Source organism: Drosophila tropicalis, unplaced genomic scaffold (assembly GCF_018151085.1).
Source record: "Drosophila tropicalis isolate 14030-0801.00 unplaced genomic scaffold, ASM1815108v1 contig_1002, whole genome shotgun sequence".
Classification (NCBI taxonomy): domain Eukaryota; kingdom Metazoa; phylum Arthropoda; class Insecta; order Diptera; family Drosophilidae; genus Drosophila; species Drosophila tropicalis.
The window spans coordinates 2788728-2804738 of NW_027172360.1; the positions used below are offsets into that span (position 1 = coordinate 2788728).

At 35.7% G+C, this 16011-nt stretch overlaps 1 protein-coding gene across 1 annotated transcript in view; it reads right to left on the reverse strand.

The window, feature by feature from the left end:
- The window catches only part of dpr21 (defective proboscis extension response 21), a 333010-nt gene extending 318280 nt beyond the window's left edge, over positions 1-14730 (reverse strand). The window contains exons 1-3 of the mRNA XM_068285717.1: positions 14599-14730; positions 14250-14464; positions 14081-14197 (exon numbers count right to left, since the gene is read on the reverse strand). Of these exons, the coding sequence (XP_068141818.1) occupies positions 14081-14197; positions 14250-14464; positions 14599-14638 (372 nt within the window). The 5' untranslated portion in view covers positions 14639-14730. The remainder of the gene's footprint in view (positions 1-14080; positions 14198-14249; positions 14465-14598) is intronic.
- Between the last annotated feature and the right edge of the window lie 1281 nt (positions 14731-16011).

Genomic DNA, 16011 nt, shown 5'->3' on the forward strand with positions numbered 1-16011 from the left:
ACAATTTTGTAATGACACTTTTAATCTATATATGAAAACATATCCGTGGTACCCAATGTCTCAAACTGTACATAAAATATTAGTTCACGGAGCAGACATTATAAATTTGTGTATAGTTCCAGTTGGATGTTTGGGTGAAAATGCATCAGAAGCTCGTAACAAACATTATAAAATGGACCGACGTTCTCATGCCAGAAAAAATTCTAGATTAAGTAATATGGCTGACGTTTTTAATAGAGCCATGGACTCATCTGATCCATTAATATCAAGCTACTATATAAATAAGAGGCTGCAAAATTTGAAAAAGAAACCGCTTCCAATAGAAGTTATAAACCTTTTAGAGTATCCAACATCAGAGCTGAGTTCATACAGTTTTGGAAATGATGAAGACACCGAATCAGACAACGAAAACGATGACAAACATGAGAATTCTTTTGTTTTTGATGAAGAAGATTATTAACTTTTTGATTTTTTGAGTTTGGAATATTGTTAAAACATTGTAAAATATTATTTTTTCTATTTTTATGCTTTGCTTTATAATAAAAATTGAAATTTTTGTACAGGTGCCGGGGTTATAAAGGGGCGGAAAATAAAGGCGTGGTCAAATTGACTAAAAAAAAATCCGAAATCAAACTAAAATATTAGTAACAATTAAAAAAAAAAAATTAAGCGCCTAGCTCTGTGTGTGGACTTTAATCAACTAATCGCCCATAGTGGCGTGGTAAAATTAAAATTTGTTCTTTCCTTGGGATTTGTATTAGTCCCTCCTCTTTAGGTCTCCGTAGCTCTACTACACCGTAGGAATTAAAGAATTTGCTCAAAATTCTTTACGAAAGAGAACATTTAATTTCACGTAGAAATTAAAAGAATTTCACATAGAAATTAAAAAGAATTGTTGCTCGTTCGACTAGTTAATCTAGCTCCGCCAGTGCCTTTGAAATAAATTTAATCCATTTAATCCTCAAGTTAGGTCAGCGTAAGCTTTTTAATTCTGCAAGTAATTTCAGGTTATTTTACAAATTTCTTATAACTAATAATTATACAATCTCATTCCACTTACTCTAGTCTTGGCCTCTTGGCTACGAAAAAACTACTGAACACGCGGTTCTTATGTATGTTTCTTTCGCGCTTATGTGTCTACTTATGTATAATAAAGTACCGCAAGAGTAGAATGAGAGAGAGAGTTTTAAAGTTTTTTTTTTTTTTTTTTTTTTTTTTTTTTTTTACGCGCGAGCCCAAGCAGATAACTGCCCACCTCCCACCCGACCGACCGAGGGGTGCAGCCGTATAACGCACGGCACGAATCGCGTGGACAAATACACAATAGAAAAAACAGACAAACAAATAATACTATAGCTATCTATTAACTAAATGGGATAGGATAGATGTTTTAAGCATATTAATAGAAAACTCTGAGCTGATTACAGGGAATAGAAGGTTGTAATCAGAGCAGAGGACCCTAAAAGGTTCATGCATAGCATAGTTAGAAGAACAACGACTAAGGGATAAAGGTATCAAAGGATGTCTACTCCGTCTACATGGTACCGACAGATTCACCTGAGCTAATAACTCAGGCGAGTCGATATCACCAATTAGGAGCTTGTGCATAAAAATGACACCAAGCATAATTCTACGGTTAGTTAGGGACGAAAGGTTAATCAAGAGAAGTCTACTAGAATACGAAGGCAAATTGACATTGCGATCCCAGCTTAAGCCACGAAGAGCAAATAGCAAAAACTGCTTTTGAACGGATTCAAGTCTAATCTGGTGCGACTCATATTGAGGTGACCAAATGCAAGATCCATACTCTAAAATAGGACGGACAAGCGAAGTAAAAAGAACTTTAGTTGTATAGGGGTCATCAAATTCTTTTGACCATCTTTTAATGAAACCCAGGACACTCATGGCCTTTGCGACCGTGGTGGAAATGTGGGTGTTAAAATTTAACTTATGGTCCATAAGTACGCCCAAATCATTTATATTATTTAAACGTTCTAAAGGGCTATTGTTTAGAAAATAAGTGACCAGTTGGGGAGAGTTACGGAAAAAAGTCATTACCTTACATTTGGTAGTGTTAAGATTTAGTAGATTAAACTGGCACCAGGATTGAAAGTTTTTAAGATCAGCTTGTAGCCGACTAAATGAATCTGTATCTTTATGAGTAAGACAAATCTTGACATCGTCAGCATACATAAGCACACGCGAATGAACAATGACTGATGGAAGATCGTTAATGAATAGTGTGAAGAGCAGAGGGCCAAGATGACTACCTTGAGGTACACCAGAAGTCACAGGAATGGAAGCGGAAAAAGAAGACTTAAAAAGTACCTTCTGTTTTCTATTTGTTAAATATTCACGAACCCAAGAAAGGAAAAGGGGTGGAAACCCAATGTTGCTCAGCTTAGAAAGTAATAGGGTATGATTAACGGAATCAAAGGCTTTGCTAAAGTCAGTATATATTACATCAGTTTGTTTACCATTTTAAAAACCCCTTGATAATTACTGATGTAAATTCTAAAAGGTTAGTGGTTGTAGATCTACGTTTCACAAACCCATGTTGGGATGGCGAAATAATAGAGCTGCAAAAATGTTGCAATTGAGAAGTTATAATTTTCTCAAAAGCTTTCGGAATAGCGGACAATTTTGAGATACCCCTATAGTTAGAGGCTTCGGACTTTTTGCCATTTTTATGCAGAGGAATGATATACGACTCCTTCCAAATAGATGGAAAAGAGAAAGATTCGACAGACAATAGAAATAATTTTAAAATGGGTTTACATAATGCGTTTGCACAGAACCTGAGTACGCATCCAGGAAGACCATCTGGCCCCGGAGAATAAACAGGTTTAACTAATTTAAGTTCGCTAAGAATAGAACTTTCATCAATCACTGGATTGAAAATGCAATTAGGCTTTTTTAAATGATAAGGATACGGACTTGCTCGATATTCCGTTGAGGAATAAGTTGTTTTGAAAAAACTCGCAAACATATCGGCAATTGCCTGATCAGTGCTTGCTTTTTTATTTTGAAAAGACAAAAAAGATGGGTGCACAGAGGTCTTACGTTTAGAATTAACAAAGTTATAAAATTGTTTAGGGTCAGAAGAAAACAGAAGCTTACACCGCTGAAGATAATTCTTATAGCATTGTGTATTAAGCATCATGAATTTTGAACGAGCGACTGTATACAGAGCATAATCTGATGAACGACGTGTTTTTTGAAACTTCTTATAATATCGTGTCTTCACATTTTTCAAATTGGATAACTCACGAGAGAACCAGGGAGGTTTGTTAAGCCGCTCCAGCCTACCAAGAGGCACACAAATATCAAAGAGTGAATTCAGAGTATCATAGAAAAAAACGAACAGCTGAGTTCATATCTCTACAATTGTACAGATAAGACCAATCGGTAGTAGCAATGTTTTCATTAAGGCTGGCAAAGTCAGTCTTACGAAAGCACCTAGTTAGAGGTAACTTATTTAAACCAAGTAATGGTGAAAGCAAGGGCAAATCAATTTTTAAATTTAATGTAGGATGAAATTTGTCTTCTGGAAGAACAAATGGTTCGATCCTAGAAACCTCACAATAAGAAGAATCCAATACAAAAATAAGATCTAACGATTTTCTATTAGAATTTAAGACGGGATTGACTTGGGATAAAGATAAGCCTAGAAGGCCGTCAATAAAGTCATGTGACAAAGAGGGCAGCAACGTGGTAGATTCATCTGTTAGTGACCATGCTAAAGCGGGTAAATTAAAATCACCTACAACTATGAGCAAGTCTTGACTGGAAACTAAAGAGGAGACAAACTGAATTGCCTCTAAATGATTTAAATATACCACCATGTCTGACAATGGTGGAATATAGAATATATGTTCAAAAGAAAGACTATCTACATAGAGATTAGAAAGTTTAGATTTCAGCCCTCTAACGTTCTGGTAACCCAGGTTAAGGGACGAAGCTAGTTTTTTGACACACCAGCAGATGCTGATGTGGCAGGAATGGTATTAGTTGTTGTTGTTGGCAAGCGAATCGGTTTCCGATTTTTCTTTTTCACAGTATATTCCTTAACTAGTATATGTTTTGGCCAAAAATCTTCTCGACATATAGTGTCGAAGATATTGGCAGAAACACTAATTTTAAAGGACGAAATGTCCCGAGAGTAAGAAAATTTAAACTTCTCCACCGCAATATTCGAGACGTTAACTTTCTTCCGAATATAGGCTATTACATCATCAGATGTGACAACAGGGTCTAGCCTAGAAACAAATATATGTTTCTTTGGTGGTATGCCAACGAGAGGCCGCGGTCCCGAAGCGTCAGCCGCAGCAGTAACGTTGGACAAGTCACCCACTGCAGCAGTCAACTTGTTTACGGGGCCCTCGATACTTTTAGAACTAACGGCAATTTCCATTGGAATGGGTAATTGCCCGGACACATCGGACACTACAATAGGCATCGTTTTTAAGAGATCATTCCCAGGTGATACCGGTAATTCCTTACTAATAGCATTCACAACCGGGCTCTTAAACGAAATCAATTGCTGTACATTAGGAGTGGACGGTGCATGAGACCGGTCGGGGACGATAAGAGACGCTGGCGGGTCTACAGATGCAGAAACACCCCAAGGACTGGTCCTTTTACGTTTCGGAGACTCATTCATAAGCGATAAACTTCTGAACTGAGTCTCCACCGCAGTAAACTCCGCTTGGAGTTTATTAAAACCTGCCCTTAAAGTGTCAAAACTATCTCTAGTCCGCCTCATGAAAGAGCGCATCTCATTCTCGACCTCTCGGCAAGCATCACATCCATATTTTAAGCCACCACCTTTAGCAATAGACTCCTTGATTCTGCCTGTGTAACCTGCACACTTAACGTGAACCGCATTGTCACACAACCAACACAGAATATAATCATGGGAGTCAACCGCATTAGTGGCAACTATGCAATTATTTTTTGAGCAGACAACCATTTTATCAAAAAGTTTAATTTAATTAAAAAAAGGAAATACAAAAAATAAAAAATAAAAATTCTAAGGGTTAAAATTCTGTGTATAAGAATATACTGACCAGTTCTGACACAAGGGTTAATGTGCAGAGTAAGCCTTCACAACTAGAGAATAAAAAGAGATGAAAGCACAAAAACAAAAACACGTATCACAAAGTCGCGGGTAGGCAAAAGACGAGAGCGCAAATCAATCAAGAATAGGAAAGAGCGGGAGAGCGCGTCAAATTGAACACATGTAACAACAATTTGTACGCAAGAGCGCGAGAGTTAGTTAAAACGGTAAAGACACAAACGCAAAAGAGATAAGCAAAACAACAACACCGCTAATGCAAGTATTGTTGTAAGTTTTGATTTTATTTAAATTTAAACAAAAGCGACAGCAAGAATTCGCGAAATGAAAATAAAATTCGGATGTTGAAATTATTATTAATTAAACCGATAATGAATTTAAGAAATTTGTAAAAGTATTTAATCATAAAAAAAAAATAAAAATTGATAAGCGCAAAAAAAACACGTCCGTCCTCTGCAACGAGTGAAAGTTCTGAGTTCTTTTAAAGAGCATCATTCTGTTTGTTCGGACAGAGTTCCGTTTTGTGTTACAGTGGTACAAAGTTTATTCGCAGGCCCGAATTTCGGCAACAACGACATTGATAGAAGAATTGCAAGTACGCTTAAATAAAATAGTTGTTTTGTGCGACTTTAACATATGTCGCTCAACAGGCCAGGATCAATTAGAGTCCACGCTGAATGGCCTGGGATTATAAGGTGTTCTCGATAAAATCCCAACAAAACAATTGACCGAAGTAGACTGGGCATTTTCAAGTATCCGCGAACCCCACATCAAACGAGATCATAGGCAAGACACATTGGCACGTGCTGGACGACGAGCCGATAGAGTCCACAGGCTGCAGGAGCAGGCCAGAAAAACACGGACCCGTCGTATTACACAACAAGATCCTGATTATCGAACGATGGAGCAGGAGACCAACACTGCTCAGCATAGTGCTCGAAGACAGGATGACGCGTACAGGCAGCAAGAGCGCGAACGGGATGCGGAAGCCCACTTTGTAGCTCGCCAAGATCCTGTTTATGCTTCGATGGAGCAGGAGGCCAACACTGCTCAGCTCGAAGACAGGATGACGCGTACAGGCAGCGAAAGCGCGAACGGGATGCGGAAACCCACTTTGTTGCTCGCCAAGATCCTGTTTATGCTTCAATGGAGCAAGAGGACAACACTGCTCAGCATAGTGCTCAAAGACAGGATAACGCGTGCAGGCAGCGCGAGCGGGATGCAGAAGCCCACTTCGTTGCTAGCCAAGATCCTGATCATCGTTCGACAGAGCATGATGACATTTTCACAACGTAGCGAAGCATCCTTAACTTATTAAAACGAATAAAACGAAATATTTCTCTGGCCCAACGAAAGTATAAGTCTCATAATCAATCATTTTCCTTTTCGCTAACTCTCTCAAATAGTATTTTCAGGATCGATCGTATTAAAAAGGAATATTTGTCTGGTCTAAGTAAAGTATACATATAATCACTTAAATTATTATTTTCCCTCTCTTTAACTCTCTAAGTTATCATTTTCAAAACAGGTCGAGGCATCCCGATCGCATTAAAAAGGAATATTGGTCTGGGTTAAGGAGAGTATACATATAATCTCTTAAAATATTATTTTCCCACTCTTTAACTCTTTTTGTTATTATTTTCAGAGCAGATCGAGTCTTCCCGATCTAATTAAAAAGGAATATTGGTCTGGGTTAAGGAAAGTATACTTATAATCTTAAAACTATTATTTTCCCTCTCTTTAACTTTTTCAAATAGTATTTTCAGAACCAAGCGAAACACCCGATGTTAAAAGTTATTTTTGTCTGGGCTAAGAATGGTATAAATTTATTCTTTTCAACTTTGCCTACAGAACAAGAGAAATGTACCAATCTTTTGAATAGAAAATATTTATATCGCTCTAAGGAAAGTCTAAACCTAATCTAGTATTATAAACTTTCTTTAACCCTTTATTCGCTTTCGCACACCGCATAACCAGCAATATTTCTTTGGGCCAAGGAAACGTCTGAATAATTTATAATTTCATATAAAGTTTTAATTTGTTTAATCATTAAATTTGTTTTGAATTCAGTAGTTTAAAACATATTTGAACATTTTAATAATACGACAACTAATTCTGTTGATGTATGAAATTTCACCTTTGTTATCGGATTAAATATAATAAAGAACTGCAAGTGTATATAACATCGGCATAGCCGAAGTTAGCTTTTTTGATATTTTTATACCATACACCCATAGGGTGAAATGGAATATTAAAGTCGCCAAAATGTATGTAACAGGCAGAAGGAAGCTTCTCCGACACTATAAAGTATATATATTCTTGATCAGGATCAACAGCCGAATCGATCTAGCCATGTCCGTTTGTCCGTCCGTCCGTCCGTCCGTCCGTCCGTCTGTATGAACATGCAGATCTCGGAGAGTATAAGAGCTAGAGCCACCAAATTTGGTATGTATACTCGTGTAGTATGTAAATGTACAGACTTAATTGGAATTTCGGCCACGCACCCTTACGCCCCCAGGAATCACATAAAACTGTTTTTCTTAAAAAGTATGACAGCTAGAGACATCAAATTTAGTTTGTATACCCGATTAGTTATTTTCTGGCTTTTGTCCCTTGATTAGTTTTTTAATTACATGGTTATCTCCATTTTTATTTCTTGATGCGTCAGAAGTATTAAGCATCCGACGTATACAACTGTATGCAGTATTTCAAATCATTGTTATAAGGGGTCTCGATTTAAAATTAATAATGCGCCCAAAAGATGAGGGAAAACACCCGAAATTTAACTGTATTTATTTTTTATCAATAACCAAAAAAATTGATTTCGAAACTGCATTTATTTTTACAACATTTTCACAAAGTCGCTAAACAAAACACAAAGATACCAATGGAAGGCAAAATTAAAAAAATTAGTCAAATTAAGAACGAGTATTAGTTTCCTCCTAAAATGCAGACATTCAAATTTAGTTCCGAACTTCATCAATGCAACTACAAAATGCGGCAAATTTTTTGCTGTGACAATGACTTACACCCAGACATTACCAAACAACGTGACAGATACACTTTTTCCTAACCAAAATATTAAATTTATTAATAAATGAAGTAAATAAGTCGTCTAGTAGATTTAGGTATACCATACACCAGTAAAACAAATATTTTAAATTTATAATAAATGAAGCAAGTAAGTCGACTCGTCGACTTGGGTATACCATACACCAGGTGAAACAAATATTTCAAATTTCGAAAACCAAATGTATGTATGACTATTAAATTGTTTTTACATGTCTTATACTATGTGCTATCTCGCTCACTCTACAAACACACGAGCACTCTAGCGCCGCCACTAGCCAACGTTCAATTCTGGCCTTGTGGACCGCTTAGTAAAATACGTTCATACGCATATTTTGCATGTTTCTAGTCCGACTTCAATAAAATTTGGTAGTTTGGTAGAAATAGATAAGATTAATTAGTCTGCTGAAAACTAATCAAGGGACAAAAGCCAGAAATTAATGACAAACAAAAGAAGTTAATGTCTGTCACGTATTTCCGCCAATTATCAGAAAGATTATTACAATCCATATGTTTCAATAAAGATGAAGTAAAAAAACCTCATAGACCTGACTGAACAATAACCCAAATATTTAACAAGACTAAGTCCAAAATTAAAATAATGAATTAATGGATCACAAAATCAAGAGAATAACGTGAAAATTTTGATTATTGATTTAACCGGCAGAACAATAAAAATATACTCAATTATAAGAAGCACAGCTGTTTGGGGCTCCACCCCCTCATCCGCCACTAACCCACAGCAAAACAGACCACAGCTGTGCACAGCCCCCTAACTACTCGGCAAAGACGGACGTCTTTTTTAAGCTCCCGCGTTTTTAACTGATTTAAAATTTTTTTTCTCTTGTTTCATCGGCATCGCGATCGCAATTTATATTATATTATTAAATCTAACTTGCTCCGTACCGCTCGTTGCGTTTTTGTGTGTTTGTGTTAATAATTTTAACAAGTTGAATTTCTGTTTATTGCTTTTCTAAAAACCTTTGTTGGTTTATTTTTCTTTTCTTACTCTCTTTCCCACCTTAAACTCATTTTTTTCTTTCTTGTAAATCACAAGCAGCGATAATTTGTTGTTGTAGCTCCTGCGCTCGCGATCTTTAACTTTTTTTCCCCGTTTTTTTTCACTCGTCGCCGTTATTAGCGCTCATATTGTAGTCTGTTGCGTGTCTATAATATAGACTATCTCTCTTTCTTATTATTTCTGGACCTCAGAGTGAGTTTTATATTTTAATACCAAAACATTTCTCATTTTTATTTGTTGGGTTACTCATTCTTCTTATTACCCCATAATGCCTGTCTGTTCGGTTAAAAATTGTTTTCAGCCCGCCCCATCCTTAAATAGTTTTATTTATTGTTGGTTGTGTAGAACTACAAGTACATTTTAAGTGCGCCGGCTTTACATGCAAGGTAAAGAATCTTTTAGATCAAAAAAGGGTCTTGAATAGGAATGTGAGTCTTGCTGGATCGTGGAAGATGAAATGGAACTTTTAAAGTGGCAAACAAAGGATAACCTGATGAGTCTGTCCGCCAGTTTTCTTAAACTGTCGCAAGAGTTTAAAGCTGTCGAGTCTTAGTTTAGTAGTTTAACGCTACTAACTGAGTCTCGAAAGCGAAAGAAGGCGGGAGAACACACTTCTGATTTGTCCTTGCGTTGTACGGTCTCCACATCTATATCTGTTCTGACCCTTTCTCAACCAATGCAAACTCCAATGCAAATGTCTGTAGTGTATGTTCCGACCCTTTCTCAACCAATGCAAACTCCAATGCAAATGTCTGTAGTGTCCATTTTGTCTGTACCAATACCTGGAATGCCAAAACCATTGGTGGGAGTGCCACCTAAAAAACACATTTTTGTTTTGGCCCATGGCCATGGCCCATATTCCGGCTACTTTAAATGTCTGTAATATATCGGTAGAAAAGTTTAAATTTTCATATGCTATAGAAATTTCATCTTTTAAAAACAGTGTTCCAATTGAGTTCTTTGACAGTACCAGCAGTTCTAGCTTCTGGAGGAAAAGCTTAATTGTAAAGGTGTTTATATTTAGAAAAAGGAAGACACGGGGCCAGTTCTTATTGCTGTAGATGCCGCGCAATCATCGGGTCTGATAAAAAAACCTATCTCAAGTAGTATCGAATTTATATGCGTTAAATAGTCTTTTACCCGTTTTTCCATTTTTGTTACCTGTTCTTACATTCCGCCCCAATCGGAATGGCCAACCTACATACTTACTACACTTAGAATCTATTAATTTCATATTTATTTTACTTGAACTATTTTCTGACAGAGACTCTTTAATTGTCCTTGGGGACTAGAACCTGCCCACTATAACTTGGTCAACACTTAATGCTTGCGCTTTCGTTGACCCAGCTAAATTCGATTTCAAATACGTCTGGCAGATTTCTGGATGTGAGAGTTATCTATTGAGTTTCCCAGCCGCGAGCCCATCTCAGAGTGTGATTCTACGGCTGACTGATTGACTTTTTCGCACTAAGCAATGCCTTTCTTAACACCGATTGGACTAATTTATACACTTGTACGGATATGAATTCCGCCATTTCTGTATTTTATACCATTGCTGACTCAATCTTTAATGACTGTATACCCCTAGTATCTCCTATGGTGACGCAAAAATCACCATGGTTTACGCCTGGGCTGTCAAAACTGAAGAATCTTAAGTGCTCTATTTCTCTTGTGAAAAGCTCTATTTTAACACACTTAGCTTGTTATTAGCTGTAGTTAATCATATTTTAATTGTTTGTCCGTTTAATTTGCATTTCTCCACACGATCGTGCCGTCCGATCTCGCCGCACTGTCGTATTCGATGCGTTATGAATCAAAGATTTATATAAGGTAAAATATTTTTATAATCACATTCAGAACATAGAAATATTTTGATTTTTCTTAATATCTTTTGAAATAACGCGGCTTAGACAAAAGAAAAAAACAACTATTTTTATTATTCTTTGGTACAAGTTCGAATCCTTTGAAAACTGTTCAAAATGAATTTTTACTTTAATCATATGAATCGAAATAGGTGTTATAGACTTAGATTTTCAACTATGGACAATATATATAAAACATAGATAAGAAGTAATGAAAACAGAAGCAAGACATGGTGCTTATTATACGACACTCGATATACAGATGTTAAATATATTTCATAATCATATAAATAAGAGCAACGCACTATACCAAATCCCATGCAATGGAGACGACAAAGAAAAATGCAAAAAAAGTCTGTATAGGCACGACATATCAAAGTTAAAAACTTTAGTTGAGCCACAATCAAGTTTTGCCTAAGCTCGTTAACGATTCTATAAGAGCTTTCTTCGTCCGAATCTACTTTCCAAGAGTCGGAGTGAATGATATTGATAGATATTGAACGATTAAAAGCATGGTCGCAACATTATTTAAATAAAAAAACAAAAAAAAAAAAGAGTTTATATACCCAGTAATATAAATGAGGTACCAACGTCCCAGAACAGTTTTTGATATTTTATAAAAACAAAAAGTAAGTAAGAAAAATCACAGCTATTAACACAGTACATGCAAAATCTACCTACACCATTACACTCATCCACAACGCTTCGGATGAACCCTTAATCGAAGTTGGCGTGGGGTAAATAAGGTATTATCTATTATATCACGCTTCAAAGTGGAAACTGGAAAAAACCACTTCGACCGCGTGAAAGTTTGTATACTCTTGCAAGTTTTTTGTTACTTTTTTCTTACTTATGGCCAACAAAGTAAAAACCCCTTTTATCTAAAAAGTCTAATAATTGCGAAAGAACGGTCTACTATTCTGAATGCAAAATAGCGAAGTTATTGACCAAAGTCACTGTTTTCCACCGATAGTTCCTTTTAAATCTATAGTCGACCGATCTTGATCAAATTTGGCATAGTCGTTAACTGACATTTAGAACAGACAAATGTTTAATTTTTCACCAAAAGTAACGAAGTTTTTAATAAAAGTGACAGTTTTCACCAATCGCTCCTTTGGGAGCTATAAGGTAAAGTCACCCGATTCAATACACACTCACCAATATAAAATTTCACGAGAATAGCTCAGAAAAGAACGAAATTGAGAAAAGTCAATGTTAAAGAATAAACATCGTGTTCATCTGAAGCGGCTTCACCAAATCAGATGCACTAAAGAAAATATAATACAACTGTAATTTTGTCAAAAACAACTAATCTAGCATATGACTAGAATTACAATCAGCCACACACATTGTACAAAAACACTTGTAATTCTAAACTTACCCAAAAGATCACAACGGCAGGATGACAAGTGGCCGAAGCCGTGCCCAAAATAATAATAATTTTCAACCCCCGAAATCTTGGGTTTGAGTCTCACTAGAATAAGATATTTTAAGAACAATTGTTACCTCCTAGAGCCTAAGATTCCCTATATAAACTGCATACTTTTCTTAATAAAATCAGTTCATATTTTGAATTCAACAGATAAAGATGGTGTTTTAGTTTGCGGTGCTGAAATCCTATTCAGTAAATATTTTTGACTTTGCAGTTTGTATTAGAGCTATATGATACAGTAGTCCGATCCAGCTGAATCCGAGATGTATAACCTGTGCAGAGGGACGGACGGACATACAAACGGACTGACATGTCTATTTGAACTCGTCTCGTCGTGCTGATCAAGAATATATACATATGGTCAGAAATGCTTCCTTGTGAGCGTTGCACATGTCTGAGCAAATTAATATATATAAGGTGGGAAAAAGTGTGTAAGAGGTGGAGGCGAGTCTTATTTTCTCGCAACTTAGTATATTTCACAATGATAGTTATGATACTCAATTGTTTTATACAAGACAAAAATGGTAGAGTCCACATCCGTGCAAGAATACAGTTATAACCAATCATAAATTAAAAAAGTTTTTTAGGTTAAATAAAGTTTGTCTTGTGAAAACGTGGGGTTAAAGTTAGTATCGTTAGCCATAACCTCAAGAGGATGGTCAATGGTTGCATCCAGAATTGGATAGACATTGTCTTTAGGGATAACTAAGGGAACAGTCCTGGAAACATCGCAGTTGTAAAAATCCAACACAAATACAGGATCTAGGGATCTTATTTCGGAAAGGATTTACTTGAGTTAGGGACAACTCAAGCAGACCATCTATGAAACAACAGTAATAAATTACGCTTAGAATTAACAAAATTATAAATTTGTTTTGGGTCAAAAGAAACTGAAGCTTTCAACGCTGAAAATAATTCTTATTGCATTGTGTAGTAAGCACCATGAATTTTAAACCAACGTCGTGTTCTTTGAAACTTCTTTTAATAGTCAAGGTTTGTTAAACCGCTCACGTATAATAAGTATCAACAAGGGAACAGCTGAGTTCGTATCTCTACAATTGTACCCTGTCAAAGTCAGTCTTACGAAAGCACCGAGTTAAGGGTACCTCATTAGAACCAAGTAATGGCTTATCGGCTTTAAATATAATGTAGGATGAAATTTGTATTCATAAAGAACTAATGATTCCGACCTAATATAATAATTGGAGGAATCCACTCCAAATAAAAGATCTAAAGATTTTCCATTCGAATTGAAGACAGGAGAGGAGACAGCGACATGCTTGATTATTTATGACTCTAAACAAGGAAGTAGAGTTTCAGAAGCTGACAAGAATTTATCACTTGCGGTTGGGCTTGATTATGCTTTTCTTTGGGGAAGTAAATTCTTAATGTTGCTATTTCCAAAAACTTGACAATAGCTGTTCTATTAAACCTCTAGGTTAAGTTTCTTGAGTGTTTATCAATAAGCGGTTGCAGATGTTAGAAGAAGTTATAAATATCTGTACAAAAACCTTTAAATAAAAACATTTTTAGTTATTGGAAATCTGTACCAAATTCGGTTCAGTTAACATTTGACTTGCTACTATGTACGTTTTTATTACAATAAATTTAGTACATACTTGCAGCGACCAGTCGCCAGTTTTTTTGTTGTAAATGGATGAAAAACGCTGATCTGATGTGTATGTACTTTCCGACACTGTTAAAAGATGTAAGTCTCTATGACGTATCCACGATACCTTAAAATAGAATCATTTAATATTATAGAAGCCAGTTTAGACTTTTATTTACTGTTTTGTTGCCCAAATTTTTTATTCGACAATTGAGGTGTCCGGTTTTGCCAACTAGCGATGTGACATTTTTTGTTGCAGATGTATCAAAGTATGGGCCTCTATCAAAGGGTTTTTTTAATTTTTCTGCATCTTCACCGTGGACTTCATAAGTGCTCGTAATATTTATCTTTTGCTCCAAATACGAATGTAGACCAACAATTTCTCTAGAAAGTACTTTGAAAATATTTATAATGTTACTAAACCAAGTGCTACTAGTTAACTTAAAAAAATGGCAATATTTGGATATCTATACCTATTAATGAAACTAATTGACATTAATAAGAGGCATAAAAGTTCATATAACTTACAAATATATATCACTATTCGCACTTTCCAAAAATAAAGCATTTTATACTTTTTTTTAATCTCTTTAAATGCACAATTTACATATATAAAGAAAAACGTGCATTGTTATTGGGCCAAGTTAAGTTGAGGTATACACACTCTTCATAATTTTTGCTGACATGCGCAGAAATATAGGTGTATAAGCACCATCCATTTCCACAATCGATAATACAGCTTTAAATTTATATCCGTCCCGTATGTCCCCCAGTTTTTTGAATGATTATCACAATTTCCATGTTACAATAAAGATGAAGTAAAAATAGCCCAATATATTAGACGTATTTTTAAATTACTATTTATTGGAACGGGAATTATTTTAGGGATCGAAATAAATAAGTTAACTACAATTACTTCGTTACAGCCAAAATTCATAAAGAGAGTGTACCTCTTAGACCAATATGCTCATCTTTAAACTCCCGTTTGTACGGATTGCGCAAGTTTATTGTGAAAATATTAAAAATAATGTAAGTAACTTGTTTCGCCGACTTTAGTATACCATGCACTTTTAAAATATATTATTTCACCCTATGGATGCATTACATAAAAAGACTCGGCATGAAGGACGCCATGGAATTCAAGACAAATAATACTAAATATACCCTTGCTAGTTTATTTTGTTAATCTTCCCTTACCTATTGCCGTCAAAGTGGATAAACTTTTTATCTAAAAAGTCTAACGTTTGCGAAGGAACGGCCTACAATCCTAGTAGGCAAAATAACGAATTTATTGATCAAAGTCACTGTTTTCCACCAATCGTTCCTTAGGAGTTATATGATATAGTCACCAGATCTTTATAAAATTTAGCACAGTCATTAATATCTATGATCAACTAAAAAATATTTAATTTTAAAGCAATAGTATCAAAAGTAACGACGTAATTCATAAAAGTCAGTGTTTTATACTCATTGTTATTATGGGAACTATATGATATAGTCATCCGATCTTTGTCAAATTGGGCAAAAGTCGCCCATATGTACAAAGGTGTAATAAACTAACCAATAATCAATTTCACGGAAATAGCTAAGAAAATAGCGACTTTTTTGAGAAAAGTCACTGTTTGAGACTTTACCGTTTGTATGAGAGCTATATAATATGGTGGTCCGCTGAATCCGAGATACACAACCTGTGCAGTATATACAAGCCTACATGCAAATTGCGCTGATCCAGGCGGATGGATGGATATGGCTATTTGAACTCGTCTCGTCGTGCTGACCAAGAATATATGTATATACTTTATTTGGTCGGAAATGCCTCCTTCTTTGCGTTGCACCCTTCTGACCAAAATTAATATACCCTTTTTGCAATGTACTGTGGAATCGTTCCACTTGTCTATTCGAGCAGTTATACAATGATGTGCGTGTACTATGTCTATTTCA